A 12,577-nucleotide genomic window follows, 5' to 3' on the forward strand; every position below is an offset into this window, starting at 1 on the left:
CAGTTTTCTCATCTGGAAAATGGAGGAGATAATACTTATCTTGTCATTGTTTTGTGGGGTTTAATAATGTATATATAAAGCATGGCACCTTAGATGCTCAGTAAATGTTAGGTGCCTTCTCTCTAATTGAACAATCTGAAAACCTCCTTAAAATACTAAGACTAAACCATTATAGTTGGCTGCCATGGACTTAGGTCACCATTCTGAATGATTTGCTTCACTTGCTCCAGGTTAGTTCATCCTCACCCTATCACCATCATTATGCAGCCCTTTCCAAACCCATGTTACATAGAATATTGAGGCATCCTTTAGTTCCTCAATGTTCTTGAAGCACTTGGCTTTGATTTTATCCACACATTTGTTACAATATTACATCTAGACTCTGGTTCATAGTCACAAGGTACTACTCAAAATGTGGCACATCTGATTTGAACTAGGTCTGTGGCACTGCCCAGTTATTTCTTTATTTACATTTTAATTCCCAAAAGATCTTTAGGGATAGTGCCCAAATTTCTCTCCTCTCTTCAAGGCCCCAATACCATCCTTTCTCCTGCCTTCCCTTGAAGCTAATTCTGTCTTCTACTATCCATCATGATACAATCTTTCCACATCCACATTTTGAGGTGTTTTTTTCTCCTCTCATTTTGCATCCCAACCCCTCCACCTTTCACCAGCATCAGCAATCTCCAAAGGTCCTTATCTACAATGATGTCTACTCCCTGGGGTTGTCATAAAGTTTAAACAACAAAGGTAAGCCTAGCACATCATAAACACTAAATAAAATCTAAAAGTTATTGTTATTGCTATTATTCTCTTCTGAAGTGTTTGCTTCATCTTTTGTCCCTCATTCTTTTCATCTTCTCACCTCCCGATCCTTTCAATGTCAATACTTTTCAAAGGAGACATGTTCCAGTTCTTCCCTCACTTCCTCCAAAACACAATACAATCTCACTTTTGTCCCACAAAATTTCTCTCAAAGGCCTGCAATGAACTTCTAAACAGATTCAGCAGCCAATTATCTGCCTCACTCTCCTTGATCTCTCCGCCACATCTGACCTTTCCTTGTCAGGAAAGCATCCTACTTCACTGACTGCTGCTTCTCCTCTTTCATCTTCCATGCTGGCTCCTCCCATCCTTTGTGAACTTCTCCAAAAGCTCCAGTCTTAGTACTCTGCTGTGACTTCTTTAGGTTCTCAGAACTTTTAACCAGCATTCCAATGATGATGATAACACCCTCTCCCCCACCTCCCATCCCACCCCAAATCGCTAGTCTTCTTTCACCCTCATGTTTCAGGTTTTTGCTAACTACAGGAATTTCCACTTGAATGTCTTTCTGGAATGTCAGACTCAGACTGCCCTAAAGTACACTCATAATCTTCCACCTCACATATAATACTTGTTTCTGATTCTCTAACTTCTGCTAATGGTACTAACATCTGGCTTTGAAATTTTACAATTATCTCTGGCTCTTCCTTCTCCTTAATTCTTCATAAGTATTATTAAGCATTCTTTTTTCAAAATGACCTGTATCTATCCATTCTGCTTCATTCCCGTGCCGTCACCTCATACCTTGATAGCACTAATGGCCTCCTAGTTGGCCTGTTTGTTGGTCTCTCCCCTTCCTATCTATCCTGTAAAAAGCTATCAAGGAAATCTTTCCAAAGCATGTTCATATATCACTCCACTATTATAAAACTTAGAGTTGTATACCCTATTTCTCTTATATCAAATCTAAGCTACTTTCTCCAATATTCTATACTCCCTGTAATATGGCCATCTCACCTTATCTAGTCAACTTTTCTTTCCATTATATGCTATATTCCAATAAGGCTTATTCCTCTTCAAGAACCCACAAGCACAGCATACTCACTTCCACCTCTGCATTTTTCTCATAATTTCTTCTCATATGGGATCTATTTCTACTCCCCTTAGCAAATTCTACCCAGTCTTTATATTCCAACACAAGCACCTTTCCCTCCATGAAACCTCTTATCTACATATTCCAGTTCTTCATAGATATCCTCCTGCTCTAAAATTCTACAGGTACATACATATGTATTGCTGTGTATGATTAGGACATATGTTAACTTGGACTAACGTGCTGAATATGTGCATGAAGCTGAAGGGCAGTCCTGGCTCTGCTACCCACCCTGAGATTTCAGGGACGGGATAAACTCTACGGCTCTTCTTGAAAAACAGGAGACTCTTCAGAAGATTATTCCTTACTTCATTCAACAATTTATTTATTGAGTAATCTAGTGAAATTATAAAGGAATCAAGAAATGCATTGTTTTTTGAAATGTTTGCTAAAAAAGATTATATAAATCTAGTTTATTGTAAAAGTATCATTTAAGGTTCATAAAAGCAGTCTATGATTTTCCAAAGATTTTATTTTGCTCCCACCCTGAGATGTTAACCCAGAAAAGCTCGAAAGGGAAAGAAAAATGACACATACCTTCTTTTAGTCAATTTATCAAATTTTTTAAGATAAAAGTTTTATATAATTACTAGTAACTATACTAATTAGACACACATTAAACGTTGAAATTTCTAACAAAAGCTCTGCTATTTTCTAATCTAAGATATATACTAATCTATTATAATGTAGTAATAACCTGAAATTTTATAACATTCCTTTATTCTAAAAATTATGAGATGTTGTATAATTGTGAAATTATTATACCAGGGAAAATACTTCTTAAAAATAAAGAAACCTGATGTCACAAAGAGGTTTACTAACCCTACTAATTGCTGCATGCCAGCACCCTCTAGTGTCACTAATCCTGAAGCTGCACCCTCAATTTGTCATAAATTTTAGAACACAACTGGAGATAAATAACTATACCAACAATACTACCTCTTACCTGCTATGTGCCAAACACTGAACTGGGTGCTTTATATCAACGTGAAATTCTCCAACAGCTCTGCAAGGTACTATAATCCTTGCTTCACTATTAAGGGAACAGAAGCTTAAGGACCAAATCATTTAACCAAGGTAATAGTATGCAGCAAAGCATCAGAGTTTGAATTCAGCTCTAGCTCCTTTACCTGTGCTGTTAGTCACCATATTAGAAGCAATCCCTATACTTGTACATCATATCCTCTCCTTCTACTTAAGGAAAACGATGCAGTATTTCTCTCTTTTTTCTCCTGCACTGCCAGTTTTGCAACCTCCACTGAACCCCATCAGCATATAAAGTTCATGTTTTTCTTACATCTTAAAAAAAAGAAAAAGAAAAATCTCCTAATTCCATTTTCTACACTGGCTACTGCACCATTTCTTTGCTCCCTTTAGCAGCCAAGCTCCTCACAAGTCCATACTTGCTGTCTCCAATTCCTCTCCTCCCATTCTCTCTTACAGAAGCTCTGTTCAGAATCTGAATGCCCCATCATTATACCAAAATTGTTGTCAAGTTCACCAATGACTCCAGGTTAATCCAACAGTCACTTTTCAGTGCTCATCTTACTTGACCCATCAGCAAAAATTCAGGACTCGTCTCTTGATCTTCCACGATATACTTTCTTCTCTCGGCATTCAGAACACCATGCATTCTTTTTTTCCTCCCAAAGCCCTTAACTGAACTCCCCTGTTCTTCCTAAACTCTTAGTACTGTACCCAGGGCTTAGTCCTTGGTACTCTTCTCTCCCTACATTTCCCTTCCTTACCAATTATTACATTCAGTCTCATAGCTACAAATATGATCTATATGCCAATTACTGCAAAATTTGTATCACTAGCCCAGACCTCTCTCCTGAACTCCAGGACTGATATATCCAATTTGAAGGTCAATATTTCCATTTGGATATCGTACAGACACACCAAAACTAACATGTCCCAAATCATACCCTAACCTTCCCCTCTAAATCTCCTCCAAATACAGCTCCAGGGATGTCAGCTCCACTCAGACTAAAAACCCTAGAGTTTGTCTCAACTCTTCTTCACCTTCCTATCAATCAGGAAATGCCTCCGGCTTTAACTTCAAAATACACTCACAATCTAACATCTTTTCATCACCTACCCTGCTACCACCCTGATCTGAGTTACTTTACCTCTTACCTGGATTGCTGTACCCACATTTTTTATTTCCTTCAACTCCTTCAAGCTTTTGCTCAACAGTCCATTTCAGAGGCTTACCTTGACTACAGAATATAAAACTGTAACTTACCCAACCCCCGGTACTCTTGTTCTGCTGTCTACTTTTTCTTTTTTGACACACTTCTCTTTGAATACAGTGTGTTTTACTTATTGTATTTATTTATTTCACATCTCCTCGACTAAAACATAAGTTCCTAGAGGGTATAAATCTTTGCCTTTATTTTCTAATGTATCCCTACTTACCTAATACAGTGCTTGGCAGATAGCAGGTGCTCAACTAATATGTGTTGAAATAATAAATACAGTATACTGCTCTATAGTGAAAATACTAAAAGGCAGTCTTTCCCCTAAGTTGTCAATGCCCAGTGGGGCTAGAAACAAGGCAGACCTAAGAGTTCCAGTAGGGAGTGCCAGTTAAGAGCCTTCATATCCTCAAATGTTATCTAAATCTTGAAATTATCTGCATCCATACCCTCAGGATTGCCTGAGCATTATACTTGAGGAGAACACATAGCAGGTGGAGTTGAGGTGGGGATTGAGGCAGGGGAGAAAATTTTAGCTCCAAGAGTAGTATGCTAAATCCTTCAGTAAAAACAGTCCAGGCAGGGCGCAGTGGCTCACACCTGTAATGTCAGCACTTTGGGAGGCCAAGGCAGGTGGATCATTTGAGGTCAGGAGCTCAAGACCAGCCTGACTAACACGGTGAAACCCCATCTCTACTAAAAAAATACAAAAATTAGCCAGGAGTGGTAGTGCGTGCCTGTAATCCCAGCTACTCGGGAGGCTGGGGCAGGAGAATCGCTTGAACCCAGGAGGCCGACATTGCAGTGAGATGAGATCATGCCACTGCACTCCAGCCCAGGGGACAGAGCAAGACTCTGTCTCAAAAAGACTAAATCCCAAATAGCTTAATTGTTAAAATCTTTGAACTCTGAGGAAGATCAGAAATAGGGATAGGTTCCAGTAGAGTCTAAGAATGGAACCTAACAGTAATATGTAAATCTGAGACAACGAAAACTTATGGACCATCTCAAAAATAGGTGATTAATAAACTTTAAAATTCTAGTCCAAAAGATTAGATCAAAACAAAGCAGCAGCAATTCAGGAAGAAAGTCAGAAGAACAGATATATCCTCTTATGCCCTGTCTTTTTATCTCCATCCTTGAGGAGGAAACCACCAAAACAAAGTGTGATTTTTGCTATAAAGAATCAAAACTACCTGTACAAAACCAACACTAATGTCACTGGCTTCATGAACTAAAATTCAGCGAGTATCTGTCAGTGGGGGCTGGGAGAAGTGGGGGCGGGGGGCATTTCTTCCCATTCTTGATGTTTCTTTCTACATGGATGGATTTCCACAAGCAAAAATTCCTGATCTCAATCCACTCTCTCATTACCTCCTTCTGATGCACACATTCTGTTCTTTCTCACACCGTAAGTTGTATAAGGGCAAGTGCCCATGTAGGGAAACCTACAATATACTCTGAGTGTGTTAAGTCTAATTCTGAGTTTCAGTAGTAAGAAGCCCACTTGATCACAGATATAAGCCACATTCTCCACTACTCACCCTATTAGAAGTCCAATGCGCTATCCATTCTGCAACGCAGTCACCTAATATTCACCTTATTAGTGATATTTTGGCTTCCCATATGTTATATTCTTCTTCGTATATCTCTTAATTGGTTTAAACCACAAGCACAAAGAAGGAAGTTTTTTTATTGCTCCTCTAAAACTCCCTATCACCCTTACGATTTCAAGCTCATGCTTTAAATCACTATTAGCTAAATATTTTAATCCACCATCCTCAACACAGTGCCCTGCAAATGACAGATGCTCAATGTTTGTTAAACGAATTGGTGTACATATTCAACGTCTTAAATTACACTATTTACCTACCCGATGTTGGAAAAAGGACGGATCAAGGTATTTGTCAAATCGATCTTCAAATTTTACATCTGACTTTTTCCATTTTACCTGAAAAAAATTTTTCATTTGAAAATAAAGGCCAGTAAACAAATAATCTGATGACAGAACTCTGAGCAAAATACAGAACTATTTACACATACCAAGAATTAAAATTCACTAGAGAAATGGAGGAAAGTTACTTACAACATGAGAAATGGAAACAGTTATGATAAAACTAATCAACTTTTCTGTTTATTGACAAAACTTAACAACTTTCCTTAGAAGGGTCATTTCAGTTTTCAAGGACTGTTTACTTTCATTGACTTACATATTATGACCTGATAAATGTGATGTGAACTGAATTAGTATAAGCTCATATCACAAGTGTCTAAATCAATTAAAATAAGAATCTGTACATCTGCCTGGTGTGATTCTCTCCTGCGCAGCTGTTCTCTTGAGAAGAAGTCATTTATCTCTGTCTGCCTTCTCTCCCACCTGTGTGCTGCCACCCCATGGAAGATTCGATGGACACAGACATGTGTCCCTGAGGCCCCAAAACTATCTTTTCGGTTGTGAACTAAAGGCCAACAAAGATTATCACTTTAAGGTGGATAATGATGAAAATGAGCATCAATTATCTTTAAGAACAGTCAGTTTAGGGGCTGGTGCAAAGGACTGCACATTGTTGAAGCAGAGGCAATGAATTACAAAGGCAGTCCAATTAAAGTAACACTGGCGACTTTGAAAATGTCTGTACTGCCAACAGTTTCCCTTGGGACCTTTGAAATCACACCACCAGTGCTCTTATGGTTGAAGTGCGGTTCAGGGCCAGTGCATATTAGTGGACAGCACTTAGTAGCTGTGGAGGAAGATGCAGAGTCAGAAGATGAAGAGGAGGAGGATGTGAAACTCTTAAGGGTATCTGGAAAGCGATCTGTCCCTGGAGGTGGTAGCAAGGTTCTACAGAAAAAAGTAAAACTTGCTGTTGATGAGGATGATTATGACAATGATTTTGATGATGGGGAAATTGAAGAAAAAGCACCAGTGAAGAAATCTACACAAGACAATCCAGCCAAAAATGCACAAAAGTCAAATCAGAATGGAAAAGACTCAAAATCATCAACACCAAGATCAAAAGGACAAAAATCCTTCAAAAACAGGAAAAAAAACCTCCTAAAACACGAAAAGGACCTAGTTCTGTAGAAGACATTAAAGTAAAAATGCATGCAAGTATAGAAAAAGTGCATTGAACAGTCCTGGGCACTACTGGTAAATTAAGCCCAACGATGGTGAGAAAGGAAAAGGAGAAACAAATAGAGTCCATACGGAGTATCATCAACAATCCAGAGTGAAGTCTTCTATTTTAATCTCAATCCCCTTTTCTGATTTGCCACGGATGCCTCTTCAGGCGGGAAACAATCTCACTCTTGGTTCCCTAAAGCACTTTCTTCTGACTGCTGTGATTCAGTGAACCTTGCCCTTTGCTTTCTATTACTTGTGCATTTGCCTCACCTCTGACCATGTTCTGGATCACCTGTGTATCTCTTTAGCTGCTCAATAAATATTTGAACGAGTAATAGTAAAAAAAAAGATTCTGTACATCTTTATTTTTAGACTGCATTACTTTAATTACAACTATAAAATTTCTTCATTAAGTTCAGTTATACAAGGATTATTTGCATCAGGTACATATGCACAAAACTTGAAAAACTTTCAAAATTGACTACTAGCAATGGACTCATTCCAGTTACGAGGCAATAACTGGCAGAAAGTCTATCTACACTGAATTTCTCTCTCATTTCCACTATTTTTAAGCCTAAGAGAACAGAAATAGCCTGACAGTTGCTAAAAAGCTCTGACAAGCTCTCACTGTGCAGGAGTATATTATTCCAACTGACAGAGCAAACCATGATAAACTGTATCTATCCAGCAACTTTCAATACAGCATCACTTCTATCTGCAACATTAAAAAGGAAAGGGAAACAACATGAAGTACTGCAATCTAAAAACATAACCATAAAAATACATGACTGGGTTAGTCTAATTACCCAGTTACAACAGTAAACTTGGCTGTACCAAAAGGTTTAGGTCCTGCAAAGGCATAACTGGTATCTAATACTAGAGACCTGAAGCAAATCCTCAATTTGCTTTTAGGAGGCTTACTTAGATACACTGAGAAAATATAGTTTTAATAATATTCTGTTGCATCCCATTTCAAGCTACATATTCATCTACTAAAGCTCAAAGCCACAAATTGTTGACATTAGGTCACAAACACTACTTCCTACATGAAACTATTTGAATACTTACTGAATATGACATCTGGATTTTAGTATTCGGAACCAGTTTCACCTTTCCTTCACTAGTTAGATTAACATCAACAATTCGATTTCCATTAAAACCTATTTCAAGTTTTTTGTAGGTCCAAAGATAGTAATCTTCTCCATTTTCATCAGCCTCACCAACAATACCTAAAAAAGAAAAAACACTTGATGCAAGGTAATACCACTTAATATTTAAAATATCCTAGAAGCTAAAGGCTCATTACGTTTTTTTTTTTTCTTTCTTAATAAAAAAGCAATATTACCATTATTCTTCATGGTTAGAATAAGGCAAAAGTGCAAACTGGACTTCTACTCTTCATTAACTACTCAGCAAACACACGTCATGGTCATACTACAGTGAAAAAGTGATAAACAACTCAGCATAACCAAACACTAATCTGATTCCCAAAGTTCATGCTTTGTCATTAGTATCATTTTCATTGTAACAATTATCACCTTATATATGTATACTACTGATAGGGTTTGGATCTGCACCCCACTCAAATCTCATGCTGAAATGTAATCCCCAGTGCTGGAGGTGGAGCCTGGTGGGAGGTGATTAAATCACAGGCGCATCTTCTCATGGTTTGACACCACCCCTACTTGGTGCTGTCATTGCGATAGTGAGTTCTCCTGGGATCTAATGTTTAAAAGCATGTGGCATCTCCGTCCTCTCTCCCTCCTACTCCTGGTCACTCTTGGCTTCCCCTTCACCTTCTGCCATGATTGTAAGTTTCCTGAGTTCTCCCCAGAAGCCGAGCAGATGCCGCTATGCTTCCATTATAGCCTGCAGAGCCTTGAGCCAATTAAACCTCTTTTCTTTTTAAATTACATAGTCTTAAGTACTTCTTTATAGTGGTGTTAGAATGGACTAATACAACTCCCTAATATCTCAAAATTTCAGGGAAGTGCTTACATCACCATCTGCCAAGGTTACCCAGCTACTAGTGGTCAAACCAAAATTAAAATCAAGGTTTCCAGATCCCTAGTCTAGTACTTTCTCTAATAACCTATGATCTACCCATTCCCAGTAAGATGTACACATGTATATATAGCACCAAAACTTAACATGTCTCCTTTTCTTTTTTTTTTTTGAGACGGAGTCTGGCTCAGTCGCCCAGGCTGGAGTGCAGTGGCGCGATCTCGGCACACTGCAAGCTCCGCCTCCCGGGTTCACACCATTCTCCTGCCTCACCCTCCCGAGTAGCTGGGACTACAGGCGCCCGCCTAATTTTTTTTTTTTTGCGTTTTCAGTAGAGACAGGGTTTCACCTTGTTAGCCAGGATGGTCTCGATCTCCTGACCTCGTGATCCACCCGCCTCGGCCTCCCAAAGTGCTGGGATTACAGGCATGAGCCACCACGCCCGGCACATGTCTCCTTTTCATACCTCAACTACTGGATCTGTGCCTGGGAAATCAGCAAAATAAAAGGAACGCTGAAAATAAATGGCAATAAGGATGCAGTTTAAAATTATCACTTCAATCATAATTTGGGATATTGGAAAAAAAAAGATCCACAATGTTAGGGAAATATTATAGGTGGTAGCTGCAGATACATCTCTCATGCCCTCAGACTGCCAGTTATTTGTCCATTGCTCCCCACCCAAGCCTAAACAGTTCCCAATAGCTTTATGCTCTACAAGCTACTCCTTAGGGCCTTCCCCCTATGCTTTAGTGAGTATTAAGGAAAAACATAATCATTTCTTATAAAATATTATTTATTAACCACAGTGATTCTAACTGGTACAAATTCAAGAAGTATAGTTTTGTTTTACTTGGGACTGTAGGGGGATAATGAAATCCTTCTTTTATCTTTATTTTTTATTGAAACAAGGTCTCACTCTGTCACCCAGGCTGCAGTGTAGTGACACAATCATACCTCACCGCAGTCTCAAACTCCTGGGCTCAAACAATCCTCCCACCTCAGCCTCCAGAGTAGTTAGGACTACAGGCAAGTGCCACCACGCCTGGGTAAATGTTTTATTTTTTGTAGAGATGAAACTCGTTATGCTGCCCAGGCTAGTCTTAAACTCCTGGCCTTGGCTTCTCAAAGTGCTAGTATTACACACATGAGCCAACACACCCAGCATGAAATCCTTCTAATAATTAATTATTATTATTATTATCTTTTTGAGACACAGTATCACTCTGTTGCCCAGGCTGGATAGAATGCAAGGGTGCAATCTTGGCTCACTGCAACCTCCACCCGCTGGGTTCAAGCAATTCTTGTGCCTTGGCCTCCGAAGTAGCTGGGACTATCGGTGTGCACCGCCATGCACAGCTAAATTTTTTGTATTTTTAGTAGAGACAGGGTTTCGCCAGGCTGGCCATGGTGGTCTCGAAATCCTGGCCCCAAGTGATCCACCCGCCTTGACCTCCCAAAGTGCTGGGATTATAGGCATGAGCCACCGTGCCCAGACAAAAATGAATTTCATAAAGGTTTATTTACCTATCTACTCTGAAAACCAGACTTTGGGGGTAAAGACATAATTATATCAAGTAAGAAGCTACTCTCTAAGAGGCTTTTAAAAGACTCTGAAACCTTTACCCCATGAAAAGTCAGATACAAAGTTTTTTTTTTTCCTGACAAGGATTCCCCATGGTTCAGACATTCAAGAACATCCAAAAGTATTTCCCCAAACAGGGCATATTCTAAAACCCCAGGGCTATATAATAAATTTAACACAGGAAAGCAGTTGCCACTGTTGCTAACGAGCCCCACAGCTATGACTGAAAAAATCTAAAGCATGATGGCGTATGCTTATAATCCCAGAACTTTAGGAGGCTGAGGCAAGAGGATTGCTTGAAGCCAGAAGTTCGAGATTAGTTTAGGTAATAAAGCAAGACACCTTGTCTCTACAAACACACACACACACACACACACACACACACACACACACAGAGCCAGGCGTGGTGGTGTGCACCTGTAGTCCCTGCTGCTCAGGAGACCAAGGGAGAAGGATCACTTAAGCCCAAGAGTTCAAGGCTACAATAAGCTATGATGGCATCACTGCACAAATCTGTAAACAAGGGAAGACAACAGGGAAGAAACCTGTTCTCTCAAAAATGAAGGAAGCCCAAATCAATGGGATTCCCTGAACTACAGGCTCAGAAAAATCTAGTGCATATTCAGAACACCTTCCTGTCACTGTCAGAGCTGATCAAAGAAATGTCTGTGTTACCATAATAGTAACTGCAGTCATTTACATGAAATGCTTACTACATATACCTAATTAACATGCAACACAGTAATGATGATGCATATAATTATCTCTTGACATTAACTGTCTTATAAATTTCATCTTAGTATGATATTAAACTCTGATCTGGTATGTTCAGACTCTGATAGTTTACTGCTCATGACAACAGTAATCTGCTAACCATTTTAAGAATTAGAAGAAACATTCATTATACATAACAGCAGATTTCCAGAGACAAAAGAAAGAAACAATTAGACAAAGATGTGATCAAACATACTGGCCATGACAGTGGGCTGTACTTTGCATTATAAATAATTTAATCAAGTCCAACATAAATGATTTTGGATTATTCATAAATTGGCATTAACTATGCCATAGTTCTTCTCTACTAATATGGATAAACAAGAGCAAAAAACATAAACATTTTTTAAATTGAAGAGTTATGGCAAATAACATAGGAACTAGCAAAATAAGCCATTCAAGAAACTATCATACCAAGAAAATGTACTACCACAGTACTAACACGAAAAAAAGACAGAATGAAACTTCAAAATCCTATTAGTCCCTTTAATTGTATTTAAAAAAATAAATTAAAATAAGATATGAAAAAAATGGAAGCAGAAAAATTTTTTAGATTGTTCTAAGCACTTTTTCATTCTTGAATCTGACATGTTATACTATATAAAAGTTACATTTTAGGCAAGTTTCATGTAAGGCATGGCAATGTCAAAAATTCTTCAACAGGTGACCATAAAACTGGTATTAAAATCATTCTGTAAAAAACAGTGAAAACACATTTACATCATGATCCAGTATACAATCACCTTAACAGAGTCTTTACATAAATTCCGATTATGCAAATTTTCCCAAATCTTAAATACAACATACAATACTTACCCCATATTGGTAAATCGTCTATGTACATCTGGTACCAGTAGTGATTTTTTATGGCATATACAAATGCATCTCTCTTTTCTTTATCTAAATCAATTTCACAGTAAGTGGCTGGCATCACATCATCTGCATAAAATAAAAATTGCAAGTTAGCCCCA

The 12,577-nt window shown here is 38.5% G+C and overlaps 1 protein-coding gene and 1 pseudogene across 1 annotated transcript in view; one reads left to right on the forward strand and one right to left on the reverse strand.

Moving 5' to 3' along the window:
• The window catches only part of TM9SF3 (transmembrane 9 superfamily member 3), a 71,833-nt gene that overhangs the window by 36,514 nt on the left and 22,742 nt on the right, over positions 1–12,577 (reverse strand). The window contains exons 3-5 of the mRNA XM_007963695.3: positions 12,423–12,545; positions 8,312–8,472; positions 5,993–6,070 (exon numbers count right to left, since the gene is read on the reverse strand). Of these exons, the coding sequence (XP_007961886.1) occupies positions 5,993–6,070; positions 8,312–8,472; positions 12,423–12,545 (362 nt within the window). The remainder of the gene's footprint in view (positions 1–5,992; positions 6,071–8,311; positions 8,473–12,422; positions 12,546–12,577) is intronic.
• LOC103216320 (nucleophosmin pseudogene) lies at positions 6,514–7,251 on the forward strand (annotated as a pseudogene).

The sequence above is a fragment of the Chlorocebus sabaeus genome, chromosome 9 (genome assembly GCF_047675955.1).
Source record: "Chlorocebus sabaeus isolate Y175 chromosome 9, mChlSab1.0.hap1, whole genome shotgun sequence".
Classification (NCBI taxonomy): Eukaryota; Metazoa; Chordata; class Mammalia; order Primates; family Cercopithecidae; genus Chlorocebus; species Chlorocebus sabaeus.